The sequence below is a fragment of the Acinonyx jubatus genome, chromosome E3 (assembly GCF_027475565.1).
Source record: "Acinonyx jubatus isolate Ajub_Pintada_27869175 chromosome E3, VMU_Ajub_asm_v1.0, whole genome shotgun sequence".
Classification (NCBI taxonomy): domain Eukaryota; kingdom Metazoa; phylum Chordata; class Mammalia; order Carnivora; family Felidae; genus Acinonyx; species Acinonyx jubatus.
Window position 1 is genome coordinate 18,011,068 of NC_069398.1, and position 15,883 is coordinate 18,026,950.

General features: G+C 51.7%; 1 protein-coding gene across 26 annotated transcripts; it reads right to left on the minus strand.

Annotated features, from left to right (window-relative positions):
* Positions 1-139: 139 nt before the first annotated feature.
* ATXN2L (ataxin 2 like) lies at positions 140-12,726 on the minus strand. Of its 26 annotated transcripts, none has more exons than XM_053212960.1 (24): positions 11,917-12,720; positions 10,358-10,394; positions 10,129-10,185; positions 9,972-10,043; positions 9,472-9,622; positions 8,952-9,076; positions 7,799-7,890; positions 7,178-7,378; positions 6,375-6,550; positions 6,084-6,197; positions 4,784-4,996; positions 4,623-4,694; positions 4,293-4,363; positions 3,811-4,106; positions 3,663-3,732; positions 3,077-3,223; positions 2,882-2,954; positions 2,591-2,778; positions 2,221-2,350; positions 2,014-2,135; positions 1,635-1,847; positions 1,220-1,463; positions 911-1,070; positions 140-642 (listed from the first exon to the last, which is right to left on the minus strand). In XM_053212960.1, exons 1-23 carry the CDS (start codon positions 12,213-12,215, stop codon positions 916-918), a joined length of 3,318 nt encoding a protein of 1,105 aa, XP_053068935.1. In that variant the 5' UTR covers positions 12,216-12,720; the 3' UTR covers positions 140-642; positions 911-915. The 26 variants fall into 26 exon arrangements, with proteins under 26 accessions (XP_053068935.1, XP_053068934.1, XP_053068948.1 ...); XM_053212959.1 differs by having other exon boundaries at positions 140-665; XM_053212973.1 differs by having other exon boundaries at positions 911-947; positions 11,917-12,719.
* Between the last annotated feature and the right edge of the window lie 3,157 nt (positions 12,727-15,883).

Below are 15,883 nucleotides of genomic sequence, written 5' to 3' on the forward strand. Positions count from 1 at the left end.
GGCAGTGAGAGGCAGAAGGACCAGCACCCACAGACTGTACTGCTATGCTGTCCCCACCCACTGCTGGGAGCCACCTCATGACACCTAAGACTTGACAGCTGCTATCTTACTCTTTTTTCCAGAGGAAACCACAGGCAGGTTAAGTTAGTTTAAAATTTTATTTTTTTTAATTTTTTTTTTTTAATATTTTTATGTAATAAAAAGTAAAAGTCCTTGTCCAACCATCCTTGTAGGGCATCTGTCTGTCTGTCTGTCTCTCACGCCGGTCACTCAAGTTAATGGGGAAGAAAGAAACAGGGGGGCCCAAGTCTGAGGTTATAAATAATAGAAAATAAAAGATCTTCCGTCTCCAGCGGGGGATAGATGAGAGGATGGGAGGGCAAGATGGGGTGGGGATGGGCAGGGGCAGAGCAGGAACCCCCCACCCCCGCTGGACCCTGGCCCTGCCCACTTCGAGCCCCGCCCCCCCTTCAAGGTGCTTGGCAGGAATTCCCCAGCTCCCCCGGGGTAAAGGGGGGTTTGGGGGGCTGGGACTGGTCCGAGCTGCTGGGGGAAGAGACATAGATCACTCTTCCCTCCACTCATGGAGGTCTCAGGTCGCGGCCAGGACAATCTTCAGTTCCCCGGGGGGTGGAAGGGGAGCTGCTGGGAGGGATGAGATTGAACTGGTTGGAGGGGAAAGAGAAGAGAGCAGGAGCATTAGAACCCAAGCAGCTGTCCCTTCATCCAATGCCGTCCAGTGTGGGGTGTGGGGGGAGTGTGTGGGTAGGAGCGGCCTCCTCAAGGTGTCTCATGGGGCTGTCAGAAGCACAGATCAATCGCTGTTTCCCAGTGAGCCAGAGCCCTTACTCGTGTGCCCAGCTCAGCCCCCCACACCCCAGCCTGGCCCTGTCTGCTGCGCTGACCTTACCTCGGCTAAGTCAGGAGACAGTCGGGGTCACTGAGAGCTGGGGAGGCAGTGGGGAGGGGGGCTGCTGGATCACAACTGAGCGAGGACGGAGGGAAGCAAAGGACAGAGCCAGGAGCAAGCCCCTGGCGGCGGCGACTGTGGCTTCTGCCCACCCTACATACTTCACAGACAGGTGCAGGTCGGCGGGCGCCCTGTGGGACAGCCCTGCCTCCAAGACCCCTCACTCCCCTCCCAGAACCCGTGCATCCTGCCCCACCTGCAGCCCATCAGCTCTTCCATGCCAAATTCCCCCAGCTAACGAGAACTCACGAATCCTGTCATCGGCTCCTCCTGGAAATCCAGGCGCCTGGCCAGGCTGCTCACCTTGGGGGTGTCCGATGTAGGGGTAGGGTGAGGGTGTGGAAGCTGAGAGTGCAGGCACCCCACTCTGGGGCACCGCGCCTTGGGGGGGGCCCCCATGGCTCTGGGGTGGGTGCAGCAGCATCACCTGGGGCGGGTGGGGAGCCCCAGGGTGAGGGGGCGGGGCTGCTGTGATTCCAGTTTGGACATGGGCCTGCAGAAAACAACAACAAAAAATCCCAGCTGGGAGCACCCCAGAAGCTACACACAGGCTCCGAGAAGCCTGGTGTTCAGACCACTGAGGAAAGGGGCAGCAGGATAGCCCCAGGACCCGGGTCCTGATGGCAAAACAGACCCATAGAAAGCAAGTCCCTTGGGCTCTTACCTGGGTAACATGGGCCATGTTGGTGAAGCCGTGGGGCAGCTGCTGGTGGGCATGGATGGCATACACAGCGGCTGGCTGGGGGAAGCTGCTCTGAGGGGACTGGGCAGAAGGTCCCGGTGGCAGAGAAGGCGGCGTGCCTGTCAGGGCCCCTGGGTGGTACAGATTCTGCTGTGGCTGTCCACTGCCCAGGTGTGGGGCCTGCCCCGCCTGGTGCTGTTAGGGGGAGGGGAAGGGTGAGTGCCACCCCACTCCTCGGGTACCAGGCCTATCCCCCCCACCGACTCCCAACCATGCCCGAAGGGAATGAGCCCCCGGCTCCATCCCCCTCCTCCAGCCGCCCACTCCTGCCCCAACCACTCGGATCCCCCATGGCAGGCACCTGGACGGGACTGGGGGCCGCATGCTGGGACTGCGGCTGGCTCCCAGTAGGCGTGGTGGCCGGCTGCGGCTGGTGGGCATGGAGCTGCGTAGCATGGTGTGGATAGGACTGGTGAACGGTGGCTACAGCAGGAAAGAGGGAAGGGATCAGCGCCAAGCACACCGGAGAGGGCTAAGGAGCAGTCTTCGGGAAGGGCACAGAACTCACCATACAGGGCTTGGGGGGTGGGCTGCTCTGCAGAAGGGTACTGAGGGGTGGAGGACGACACAATGGCCTGGGGATGGCTCCCCGACGTCAGCATGCGTGGGTTGCTCTGAAGCATGGGGGCGAACACCGGCTGGAAGGACAAGAGAGGAGCGGTGGGCATGTCGCGCTGCCCGATAACCCGTACACGGCACGACTCCGGCTTTGCCGCAACCACTTTGTTTAACGTTCACAAGGGTGCAAGCAAGGAGACGCCGTTTTACCTGCGCTTTAGAGAGTACCAGTGCTTTGCTACGGGTCCTGCCGGAGCCAGGACCGAAACCCGAGTGACCCTCAGCTCTGTACTCCCATCTCCCTCCCGTGCTTCAGTTACCTGTGAGGGGTAGTGGGCCATTGGCTGCATCATGGCAGGCTGGCCCGGGAACTGCTGCGGGGTGTAGGGGATGTAGGAAGAGTACGGTGTGGCAGCCACAAGAGGGGGGCCAGCGGCGGCGGCGGCCTGCATCATCGGAGGGGCTGAGGCTGGCTGGTGTTGGTCCGAGCGCTGCGGGGGCAGGGAGCCTGGGGAAAGGGAGAGAAGGCCAAGCTTAAGTTCCTTCTGCCAGGAGGCAACGAGGCAGCACCACCCCCCTGCCGCCGGAGCAGCCCTGCCAACTCTGCTCACCTTTTGCTCCCCGGTACTTGCCCTGCTGTCCAGGCACAGAATTGGATACAGGATATGGATACATCTGAGGTGCCTATGAACAAGGATACAAATGAGGCTGAGCAGCTTGCTAACAAATGCCCAGAACGGCCTGACCCGGTCCTCACCAGCCCAGCCAAGCCTCTTAGCCTAGACTCACTCGGTCTCTCCTCTCACCTGAACAGCTGGTCCCATGTGGATCTGAGGTATGTAGGAAATGTACTGGGGGCTATAGAGCCCACTCTGGCCTGCTGTGAGCACCGGGATGGAAGGAGTTGAGTGAGTCCGGGGCCCCGGAGAAGTCGGGGTACTGGTGGATTTATTCTGTAGTAAGAGACAACAGAGGATGCGTGCATTTTGATCTCTGTATGCCCCTCCTGGGCTTATAACAGTAACGGAGCACTGCACGCCAGATACACTCTACCCTTCATCTTGCTTAAGCCTCACGCTGAACCCCCTGAGACGAGTATTCTCAAAATACAGGTGAGGAAACAAAAGCCAAAAAGTTAAATGGCTTGTCATTCAAGCCAAAATCAGGGATCTGAATGAAACCTATGTTCAGAACTAGCCCAACACACATACTCCCTGAGCTAAACCCTAAACACATAAAAACCTGCCACACATATCGTGACCCCTCGCCCCCAACCCTGACACGTTTGCCCTAGAGCAGCCCTACTTTCACGACCTCTCTCCCCATGCTCTCTCTCCCCACTCCCAAGCCTCCCTCAGAGAAACCAGTCCACCTTCACCCATTCCATCTCACCACAGACAGCAGAGGCTTTGTGGGATTAAATTCCTTGGCATTGGGGTTCAGCGTGGACTTCTTCACTTGTCTGTGAGAGAAAAACAAAGTCAATCTTCACAGTTTGCTCCTCTCCCCCGACACCTGCCCAGCTCCCCATCCTACTCACTCGGCAACAGGGCCCTCATCCTTCTCGTCTCCCTTGATGAGGCCCACCGGGGGGCTGCCAGTCTGGCTTGGGCAAGGTGGCGGGGGCTGCTCTGGCCCCTCGGTGGCTCCTGCCGGCGGCAGGGGTGCTTTGTCCTCCTTATCCGATACGGACTCTGTCTTGGAGGAGACTGGGGACCCCATTGGCTCTGAAGTCAATAGACCATCAACCTCCTTCTCTTTCCCTTTGGCCTCCTCCTTTAAGATCCGGGGAGGAAAAGGATCCAGGCTGGTCTCAGGGGAGCTACTGGACTGCAGCTGGAAGGAGAAAAGCACACATACAGTGCCCAGACAGCTGGTCCAGACCCCAGGCGTGGCTTCCTTCCTTCCTTCCTCCTTGCTTGGTCTCATCTCTTCTATTCCACCTAGTCCTGTGCCTCTTCTATAAGCCCCCTCACCCTCCCTCCATCCTTACACCCTGGCTCACTCCCATACTCCTCTCACCTTAAACTGGGCCCCAAACTTTCTCAATTCTTCCAGTTGAAAGCGTTTCTGTTCATTCTGAAGGCCAGGGACTATGAAAAACAGTGAAAAAGGAAAAAATACGCATTTCTTTTTTCAAGGTGGCTACAATGCCAGTAGCCCAAAGGACGAAGAAAACAAGAAAAAAAAAAAAGGCTTGAGAGTTCTATAGAACAAATTAGGATCACATGACTGACAAGCTACTGTTTCCCAAACCCCAACAAAACTCTTGGTACTAACTGAGGTGCTCTCCTAATTAAAAGGACACTTAGACCTCAGCAGGGGGTGGGGGGTGGGGGTGGAAATCCTCACCTTTCCCAGCTATCCGGGACAGCTCCTGGGATTCCAGAGTTCTCCCAGGTTCCTTGGCTGGAAGTTCTTTTACTGAGCAAGAAGAGACACATGCCTGAAGGTCCTTCTGTCCAGAACCACACTTCACATTGTCCACAAGCCCTCAACCATGTGGCTCTTACCATCTGTGGGGGCCAATGAGATCTTTGGAGAAGCTGGGGAAATGGAGCCTACTCCAGGATCCACAACTGATGATGTCACAGGGATGGAAGCTGAAGAGGTTGGTACTGCTGAGCCAATGGGGGGCTCAGGACAGGAAGCCGAGATTGGGGCAGGGGCAGCCGACTTGGGAGAGCGTGGGGGATACATCCGGCCCACTGGAAGAAAAGGGAAAGCTGTACGATGGTTACTGGTCAGTGCACAATGGGCATAGGGAACCTACTAGAAACACCAAATCAAGTTTATCTGTTTTTTTAAAAATTATTTGTAATGTTTGTTTATTTTTGGAGAGAGAGACAGTGCATGAGCAGGGGAGGGGCAGTGAGAGTGAGAGAGTGAGAGAGTGAGAGAGTGAGAGAGAGAGAGAGAGAGAGAGAGAGAAAGGCAGAACTGGATCCGGACTCTGAGCTGTCAGCCCAGAGCTGGATGAGAGGGGCTTGAACTCAAGAGCTAGGAGATCATGACCTGAGGTGATGTCAGATGCTCAACCGACTGAGCTACCCAGGCGCCCCCCACCCCTTTTCCTTTAATATGCAAGGTCAAACCTAAATTCTTAGAAGAGCAAGGCAGGTAACCTAATCAGGTAAAACAGATTCCCGGGCACCATAAAAGATTAGAATGTTTTACAGGAGCAGACTCACTGTGCAGAACTTTCTGTATTTCCAAAGAAGTTGAAAATTTTCTATTTCTCCTGTCTTAAAATGCTGACAACTGGGACACCTGGGTGGCTCAGTCAGTTAAGTGGCCAGACTCTTGATTTTGGCTCAGGTCATGATCTCATGGTTTGTGAGACTGGGCCCCTGAATTTGGCTCCATGCTGACAGCTCAGAGTCTGCTTGGGATATTTCTCTCTCTCTTTTCTCCCCTCCCCTGAGCATGCTCTCTCTCATATTAAACATTTTAAAAAATAAGTAAAATGTTAACTTAAAAGTTTGTTACTGTTGTTTTTTAAAGTAAGCTCTATGCCCAATGTGGGGCTTGAACTCACAACCCTGAGATCAAGTCACATGCTCCTCTGAGCCAACCAGTCACCCTGACAACTAATTTAAACAAAAGACATCTGACAACCAAACACAAACTATGGATTGCTACATTGGTATTTCTACGGGAGGGAAACAAATTTCTTTCTTAAAAAGCATAAACTCAAAACCCCCAAAACATCTCTTTCATCTGGGAACAGTCTCCCAACCCAGCTTTCCAACAACTGACATTTACATCCCCCACAAATTTTTATTTCTTCATATAACACTGCTGAAATTTTACCTGCAGGAGGAGGTGGAACAGAAGCTTCTCCAGAGGGCCTACTGCTGGGTGAAGACACAGTCTTGGCACCACCTCTCAGAGGCCGCTGTGCCTTAGGGGACATGCGGGAAGGGCCTATTTTTTTTTTTTTTTTTTTTTAAGATGGGGAAAAAAGAGGCAGAGTATCTGCTATTACATTATCACCAACGCATCACCCTTCCAACCCACCTATCCTTTCAATTCTCCTTCCCACTTCCTTCCTATCGGCTTCCCTACCACCGCCCCCTGCCCCCCAAAGCCCGCTTAACTCACCTCCATTGATACCACGTGTCTCAGAACCTGGGCTGGGGCTGCTATTGTCAAGATGGTGAGGGCCACGAGGTGGCAAAGAGCTAAGGCCAGGACGGCCACCCCGGGAACTACTGCATCGAACTCCTCCCCGGGGACCTTCCCGAACTCGTTGGGGTAGAGGGATATACTTTCCCTCCCTAAGGGAGAGAGTTCAAGCAAGGTCGATTAGTCATAAAGCTCACACATTTTGGAAAAGTGAAGTTTTCCCTCCCAAAACACATGTGTACATGTATACACACACATACCCTGCCTGGCTCCGGCTTTTTGCACTGCCCCACCTGAAAATCTGTTCTAGTTAAGTGTTATGTGGCTATAAGGCTTGTGATCTTATGATGTGCCAATCCCTGACCTGACCAACCTGGCCAAAACTCCACATTCTACCATCCTGACCTATGAGAAAAATAGTATCACGTTATAGTTCAAGGTACAGCTTTTACAGGTTACTGTTACTGGACATCATGTACACTCTGATTTCATTTGCATGAAGGGAAGAATAAGACCTACAAATGGATTAACCTGCAGAGCAAAAAAGGGGAATCAAACTCATTTTTTCCTCCCTAAACCCACAAGCTTTAATCTTTGTTACCTTGAACAAATTACTTACCTGCTCTAGGCCTCACTCTTACACCTGAAAATTGGGGAAAACTACGTACTAACCTGTATCTTACATGGCTGTGAAACTTAGAAAGGAGTGTACAAAGCTCTTGGCCCCAGCCCTAGCCCGTACAGAGCCCCAAACAGACCAGGCCGCCCCCAGCAATCACCTGGATGCCAGGCTGGGGCTCTCCCGCCCTGAACCCTGCCGTTGGACTGCACTGTGCTTCTCTTCCTCAGTGCGCCCATCATCGTTCTCCATGGCGATCCGCAGGCGGTACTGGGGGCTTGATTCAATCTCTCGAGCCAACTGGGCCGCACGCAGTTCCCGCTGACGAAACTCTTCCGAGTTGTCCTTCTCCAAGGGCACCCTAAGAGGACCACCACAGATCACCACCACCCCAGTGCCAGGGGACAAGAGAAGAAAAAGGAAAAACGTTTCTATCGGTCCTATCACCAGTTCAGGCGTGTGGATGTTTAATCCCTTCAACAACTCAACATATTTAATGGGCATCTACTAGGTCCCAGGCAGAGCAACAAGGCCTATCTCTGAACCTGAGGCGTATTTACACGCACATATCAGTATGTTTTAAGTTCTAGAAGAAAAGCATGGATAAACGGACAAAAAAGCAGTTAATTCTACCAACGAGATGGCCTGGTATTTTGAGGGGACAATATACAAGACAGATTAGGAGTGGGGAGAGGACATCCTAGATACCCAGAAAAGAATGAACAAATGCCACGACCCTAGGCCTCAAACTGCATCATCTACTAAGTACCAAGACACTCACGTATAAGAAGAAAGACTGCTATCATAGGTGGTCTTCACACCATAGTTCTCCTCGTTGAACTTGAACATTTCATTGGGGTCCCATCCGTTGGACTAAGGTGGGAAGGAAGGAGAATGTTTTAAAACCCAACAAGGAAAGCAACAATGACCTGTCATTCTCCTCCACCAGGCTGAAAAAAAAAGGTCTGACCAAACCAGGCGTGGAAAATAGAAACAAGGCTGGCAGGAATATCAACTAGTACTAGCAATTGTAGGACAAACTGCTAACAACTAGTAAAACCAAGGTCTTACAGGACCTAACAAATCCCTTACCAGGTTAATGTCCCAGAAAAATTTAGCATACGTGCATGGGGACACATGTTCTAAAGTTCAGCAAGGCACTATTTTTTTTTTTTTTTTTTGAAAGACAGAGAGAGACAAAGCCCGAACAGGGGAGGGACAAAGAGAAAAGGGGAGACACAAAATCTGAAGCAGGCTCCAGGCTCTATCAGCACAGAGCCCTATGCGGGGCTCGAACGCATGAACTGTGAGATTATGACCTGAACCAAAGTCAGACGCTTAACTGACTGAGCCACCCAAGTGCCCCTGTAAGGCACTATTTCTAACAACAAAATAACGAGTCAAAACACCAACCAGTAAAGAAAAAAAAATACATTGTTGTATATATACACGTATATAAACAGAATAAGACAAAATCACTAAAAGCATTGAGTAGATCATGAAATAACTCAAACATGAAATAATTCAGGAACAACTAGAAAGGGAAAGAAAATTCTTGTATGGATTAACTATAGCATCATAATGCCTTAACTCATGAGGAATTTTAAATGATTCATAGTAGTGCTTGTTTTTGGAAGGGACATGGGTCCACACGGTCCTCGATCTTGTCTATACTTTGTTAATTAGGAAAAAAAAAAAAACACCTTCAAGCAAACGTTAATAGTTGTCAATCGCAGATGTTGGGAGAACAGGTATTTTTGTTTTATTTTCTGTACCTTTCCATTTGGAATCGGACTGCCAACAACAGGCAACAGTAAGAGATTTTTCTCCCCTTCCCCAGAAGCAACTCTTGGTTCTACGACATCACAGTCAACAACCCACACTCAGACAGTAGAGTGACCCAGCTCTCGGGTTCTCAGGGAAGGGGACCGTACCATGTCAGACTCGAGGTCATAGTCATCACTGTTGCTGTCACCCCCTTCCCAGCGCTGAAGCACCTTCTCTTTGTGCTCCCCATTCACTTTTGAGTTCATGGCAATGGCTGAATCCGTAAACTTGTCTGTGGGGGCAGAGTTGAAGATCAGGAGTCAAGAGATACTTCACAGCCTTCTTCCAACACCCCCTGCCCCCAATGAGTAGTTCAGGAGCAAAGAAAAGTTTGCGTGTGTCAGAGGTGGGTGAGGGTGGATGCAGCATAACAAGCCACATCTTAACTGTCCAAAAGAAGCAAGGAGTTAAAAGCAAAGCAAGGAAAATGTGAAGAACTACACCACAGGCCGGAATTCATCCCACTGCATCTTAGGTATCAAGATACAGTTTCAAAAAGAAAAATCTGGCCACCCTCCTCAAAAAAAAGATGTTTGTAAAGGGGGAAGAAGAAGAACAAGTCCTTACGTAACTGCTCTATGCCCTCTACTCAAAGAGTGGGTCTGGCATAAAAACTCGACACGGTACCTTTAGTAGCATAATTGAAGTCAACATTTCGGAAGTGGACAAGCATGACATCACTTGGCTTAAACACCATGGTATCCACAATGTCTTCCCGACAAGGACCACCTGCTGGCTCAGATGCTTTCCGGTGTACAGCATCCACGGCTAGTTCAAACTATAAAAATCCCATTTCCCAACAGTAAAGGGTCAATATCAAGAAATGTGATGGTCAAAATAGGACTATTTTTCTCCTACCCTTTCTAACCTTTTTCCAACACCACAGTCACACTAATAGTCTTCTGAACATTAGCCACAGGACTAGTATTTTAACACTAAAGTACCCAGCCCTCAATTTTCCAATCCACATTTTTTTAGTGCTTCCAGCACTACTCTGGTACAGGCCTAGAGAAATGAGTAGCACACACCACAAGCCTGTCCAACACCACTTAACTCACATCTTCAGTGAGTCTATTTCATTCTCCTTACATGCCACTGCAAAAATAAGCTAATTTGAGTCCACTAACCTTTGAGCTCAGAGTCTTGAAGATACCTTCATACGTGGTACCATTCTTCACCTTCACATCACAAGTGGAGCCCTGGAACAGAGGAATAAGAAGAGTGTCTCCAGCAAACTGGCGTACTACATCCCTCAAACAACCTACGGGCTAGGAACCCACTTACCACAACAGCTGTAAGAAAATGCAGCATTCTGGAATTGCTGTAAACACCCTCGAACACCTGTCAGTAACACAGAAGAAATAGACACTTGACACCTCCCCTTCCTTCTGAATATCCACACTCCCCTCACATCATTTCTTATTCTGAGCCCAACTATTTGTGCACCTAATCTGTCCCATATGCCCACATGTACCTCTGTACTTTGGGGTGTGTGTGTTGAGGAGGCACTCACCGGTGACTGTGGGGGGCCCTTTCCTGTGCTTTGTCCCCTATGAGAGGAAACAAAAAACTAGTTAAAAGTGTTTAATCCCTCTTATACGATTTATTTCAAAGAACGTGGTATCCGACAATCACATACCCTGTGAACATGCCTATTTAGACTACAAACCAATTAACAAGATTTTCAAACTCTCACCTTACAGAGGAAGAAAGGCATAGACAGTAAAAGCCAGTAAACACATTTCCTCCAAATGCCACTAAAACAGACCTCAATCGGCAATGGTTGTCAATTCAACACAACCTTCTCACCTCCAAGGGGCCAGGACTACAGGCTTCCCCCAAAAACGCTATAGTAATCGTTAACCAATAATCCACCCCAAACATAAAAGTGAAAGCAGATTCAGAACTACCCAGTTTACGCACGTTACCTCTCAAAACAGAAAAGACAATCATTTTCACCAGCCTTACGCCCCAAACTCTGGGAGGAGGGTACTCCTTTTAGGACCCACCCTCCTCTCGACCTCTTTTACTCATTCAATATTACCCACTCTGGGAGGGGTCACTGATCGCCCGGTAACCCTGCTCTTCGCTGGCTGATGTAACCGGCGGTTGAGGAGGGCGATGAGGGGGCCGTTGGCGGGGCTGGGGGACAGCGCAGCCGCAAAAGCCATCCACCGGGAGGCCTCGCCCGGCCTGCGCCTGCGCATTAAAGCCCACGGGCTTCCAAAATCCCCCCTCCGCGGCCAGAACCCACTGCGCCTGCGTGTACCGCCACTCTCAAGTCCATTAACCCACACACAGAAGAAGCCGAGTGGGGTGCCCACCACTCATCCATGAACACCAGGCGAACCCCGCCACGCACACTCCCAAACCCTGCCCTGTAGGTTACCCGCGGCTCACGAATGCCCGGGTCATAAGACAGAGCATCCGCGCGCACGTACGGGAAGAGCGCGCGCGCGCGCGCTGGAGGTTCCCTGCCCGCAGTCCTCCCAGTTGTCCCTCCTTCCGTTCCCCCGCCCACCCCGCTCCCCTCCTACTGGCCAGACCGGGAAGGAGGTGGTAGCAACCCGCTCCCAAGTCCCTCCCTCCCCATTGGCCAAACTGTGGGCCGCGCGCCCCCCTCCATTGGCTACGGCCGGGGACCCCTTCCCGCAGCTGACTCCCCATTGGCTGAAGCCGGGGACCGCGAGACCCTTCGTGGTAATGGAGCCGGGGACCCCGATCACCTCTTCACCCCCCCAACTCCTCGTTCTGACGGCGCTGGCGGGATGCGCCCCGCCTGCCTTTAAGGCCCGAGCCCCGAGCCCTGACTAGGCTCTGAGAGCTGAGCACGGCCCTTAAATGTCCCGGTGGCCGCCCGGGGACCCCTTCCCTCTGACCTGTTAGGACCTGAGGGGGCCCACCCCCAGCCTCACGGGAATTCCTCACTTTCCCCGGGCGCCACTCAAAGGTGGCCAGGCTAGGTACCCGCCACGCACGGTGTCCTCGGGTGCCGACCGCTGGGCCGGAGCCGAGCGGCCGCCGCCGCCCCGCAGCTTAGCCTCCAGCGCCCGGAAACCCACCCCTCCTCACCTGGCGCTGCCGATAGCCGCTGCCCCTGGCCTTTCCTGATGTTGCTGCGGCGGCGGCGGCTGCGGCGCCAAAATGCCCTCGGCTCCCCGGCGGAGCCCGCTCCCGGCGGCTGCTGCAGGCCCCAAGCAGGGAGTAGCGGCCGCGGGAGGCCCTGGGGGAGCCGAGGTGGAGGCCAGGGGCCCCGGGAGGCCGCCGTTGGGAGGGCTGGTGCCCCCGGGAGGCCGGCGGGCCACGGCCTGTTGCGTGGGGGGCGGCTGCTGGGGCTGGGAGGTCTGTTGTGGCGGCTGAGGCTTCAACATGATGGCAGCGTCCGGAAGGGGAATTAGGGGGAAGGGAGGGAGAGAGGAGGCTGGGGCTAGGCCCCCGCCGGAGAGCGCGGGAAGCGAAGGGGATTGGGAAGCTGGGGACCCGCCGTTGGCGGGCGGGGGGGAGCCCCGCGGTGTCGGGGGTGGACAGAGACGACCGCGGCTCGAGGAAGCGCCGCGAGGCGGAAGGGGAGGGGGGTCCCGCGGGCCGGAGGAAAGCGAGAGGGCGCGAGCCGGCCTGGCGCGCGTGCGCGTCGCCGGGGAAAGAGGAGGAGCGCGCGGGCGGGAGCTCCCGAAGGGGGAGGGGCGGGCAGGAGGGAACGGCGGCGCGAGAGGTCCGCGCGCACCGGGGCGGTTGGCTCCGGGCGGGAGAGGAGAGAAAAAGGCGAATCTCGCACCCCTAGCCTTTGGAGTGGGGAAGGAGCAGCGCGGGCGCTCACGCGCGCCAAAGATTTAGAATCCCTAGGTCTCAAACAGCCCTAGGGGTTGATGCCCGCTGTCGCTTCACAATGAGCGTGTGAAGCGCTAGGGGAGGAGCCGAAGTAGCCGAGAGGAAGGAAGAGCCGGCCGCCCCGCCCACGCCGGTGGCGTAGCGTCAGGATGCCTCCGCATTTGTGTGAGATGTCACGACGTAGCGTGCAGTTCTTCCGCCATTTGGGTGCTCGTGGGCGGAGTCTAAGTGCAAAGAAATCCCGGGTATAGACTAGCGACTGCCCCTCTTCGGGGGGTGGTGGTGGGCTTCTTGAGGAGCTATTCTTGACCTTGTCTGCTTTAAATAAAAGACTGACAGACACTCAGCATGCTGTAGATAAATGTATGCTAAATCCTGAAGTATTTTAAACGTAAGTGATTTAAAACCTAAATGGGTTCTCCGTGCCCTAGAATGAACCCTTAAACTGTAGTGACGGAGAGAATGTTTGAAGGTCAAAGTACTTAGGGTCTAATTCAAAATTCTTGATACTCACCTCTGCGATAAAGCCAGGCTTCATCCATTCAAAATCAGTTGGGCATTAGGACATTAGGCTGGATGCACTGGATACAACTGTAATTTGACCGCTTCGTGTCTTCAAGGAGTTTAAGCTAGTTGTAGACCCAGACAATTAGATGAGATCTATCAGGTGAAGCGTATGAGCACAGATAGGAGTTACACTGAATCCAGCGTTGGGTGATGAATTGCTAGGCAAGGGGAATAGGATGTGATGAGATAAAACGTCAACGTGGCAGGAATACAAAATTAAAGAAGTTTTTGGTTTTTTTTTTTTTAATTTTTTTTCAACGTTTATTTTTTATTTATTTTTGGGACAGAGAGAGACAGAGCATGAACGGGGGAGGAGCAGAGAGAGAGGGAGACACAGAATCAGAAACAGGCTCCAGGCTCTGAGCCATCAGCCCAGAGCCCGACGCGGGGCTCGAACTCACGGACCTCGAGATCGTGACCTGGCTGAAGTCGGACGCTTAACCGACTGCGCCACCCAGGCGCCCCAAAATTAAAGTTTTTAAAAAATGAGACCTGGGACTAGATTTTAAAGAGACTTGGACATTATGCTCAAAGTAGTGGGGAGCCTTTCACAGAAAAGGAAGAGGCCAGATTTACATTTTTAGAGGAGTACTCTGCAATGTGGAAAATGGAGTAGAGCAGCGATGAGTCTGGTCTTAATCCCAGTGAAACTTTCAGTATCTCAATCTTCCTTCACTCCAGGCATTAGCATTGGAAGCCTTCCCAAACCCTCTACCACAAATAGGCACAATATCTAGCTAAAAGTCACCCTTCCTTTTTGGGAAGTATGCCTTCACCCGTGTCTCACTCCAGGCATCGAGTGTGTTAGGTTCCCCTCCTGTGTGCTTGCCAGGCAAATTGCTCCGCTTCGTTCTAAGACCTCCTTTAATTCTGTCTCGCTTGTGTCCGCTCCCTAAGAGTTGGGATCCTACTCTTACTGTACCTGCAGTGCCTCGCACAATACAGGTAGTCAATTGAATACTTATGAAAGAAATGGATCCGAGTGGTAGCTTAAAGACTATGTCTCCTGGATGCCTAAATAATACAGATCTGGCGTTTTCCTGGTATCACTGGCACCACTGGGTGCCCTGCCACCTCTCCAGCCTCTTTATGGGCACTTCCGTCTCCTCCACCTGCAGCAAATTCTAAGTTTTAGCCTCATGAAACTCCCATTTTCACGACACACCTTGCTCTTTTCCAACTCTTCCTTTACTTGTGCTGTTTCGTCACCTACCTTCTTGTTCGTCAAGCTCAGGTGTCCATTCTTTTGAACAGCCTGTTACCGACTCACTCCTTCAGGCTCTCAGAGTACTGGGATGGTTTTGCTTCTACAGACCCCGAGGTTATAAAGGGCAGGGACTATATTTATTCATTTCCCTATCTTTTATGTCTAGCTCAGTGGCTGGCACACAGTCACTCAAATTATTTGGTAAGTGAATGGAACGTTGTCTTACTATATGCAATTTAGAAATTATATCACTGTGATTTGATATGGAATGATTTCCAGGAAGAAAGCAAAGTTTATAGTCTGTGCTACCTCTTGTTCACAGAAGGGAAAATAAAGAAACAAATGTATCTGCAAATTTTTGCAAAGGAAAGCTCAAAAAGTATAACCCCCAAACTAATAAAATCGGTTACCTAATGAGGGTTCCTGGGTTGTTGTTTATGTTCTTGTGGAAGGAAACAACAGAGGGCGCGTGGGTGGCTCAGTCGGTTAAGCTTCCGACGTTGGCTTAAGTCGCTATCTGGCGGTTTGTGAGTTCAAGACCCATGTTGGGCTCCATGCTGATAGCTCAGAGCCCAGAGCCTGCTTCAGATTCTGTGTCTCCCTCTCTCTCTGCCCCTCCACTGCTCACACTCTGTCTCTCTCCCTCAAAAATAAAGAAGCATTAAAAAACATTTTTTTAAAAGGAAAACAACAGAGCTCTGGAGAAAGGAAGACACTTCTTTGAGTATACCTTTTCATATAACTTGGACTTTTCAAATCATGTTTAATGGTCAACACTTTCTTTTTTTAAAACGTTTCTTTCTTAAGTTTACGTTGAGAGAGAGAAGCAGAAGAAAGCATGAGCAGAGGACAGGCAGAGAAAGAGAATCCTAAGCAGGTTCCACGCTCAGTATGGAGCCTGACGAGGGGCTCCATCATGAGTTCATGACCTGGGCCAAAATCAAGAGTTGGATGCTTAACTGGCTGAGCCACCCAGGTGCCCCCATTTTTTTTTTAAGGTAAGCTCTACGCCCAACGTGGGGCTTGAACTCACAACCCCGAGATCAAAAGTCTCATACTTCATCGACTGAGCCAGCCAGGCACCCCTAATGGTCGACCTCTTCAAAAAGTGAAATCAACAGAGATGGACGGTAGCTAAAATCAGAATATAGACATAAATAAACGATCCCAACTCTATTTTAGATGAGTGAAGGTGACCCACTGAAAGAGGAAAAATAGAACTAATTCAAGTAACTTTCAGGCACTCTCTGCCTACAGAAAAAAGAGCTGCAAACCTTAAGTTCTTCTTCGTAGTAGGTTTGCTATAGTGATAGTGGCATAGCAATTCTGAAATTACCTTGGGTATGGGGATTGAGCATGCAAGTGAGCAGACATTGCTGAGAAGGAGGATTATCATGCGGAAGTAGGGAAAAGCAAATATGGAAGGAAAGAAGTGAG

What these genes read in the sequence shown, in the direction of transcription:
- ATXN2L (XM_053212960.1), bottom strand. Translation starts at nt 12,215, where the DNA reads ATGTTGAAGCCTCAGCCGCCACAACAGACCTCCCAGCCCCAGCAGCCG. An exon ending in GCGGCTATCGGCAGCGCCAG is followed by an intron (nt 10,395 to 11,916) that starts GTGAGGAGGGGT and finishes TTCCTCTCATAG; the next exon opens with GGGACAAAGCACAGGAAAGG. An exon ending in TGTTCCACCTCCTCCTGCAG is followed by an intron (nt 4,997 to 6,083) that starts GTAAAATTTCAG and finishes ACCATCGTACAG; the next exon opens with CTTTCCCTTTTCTTCCAGTG.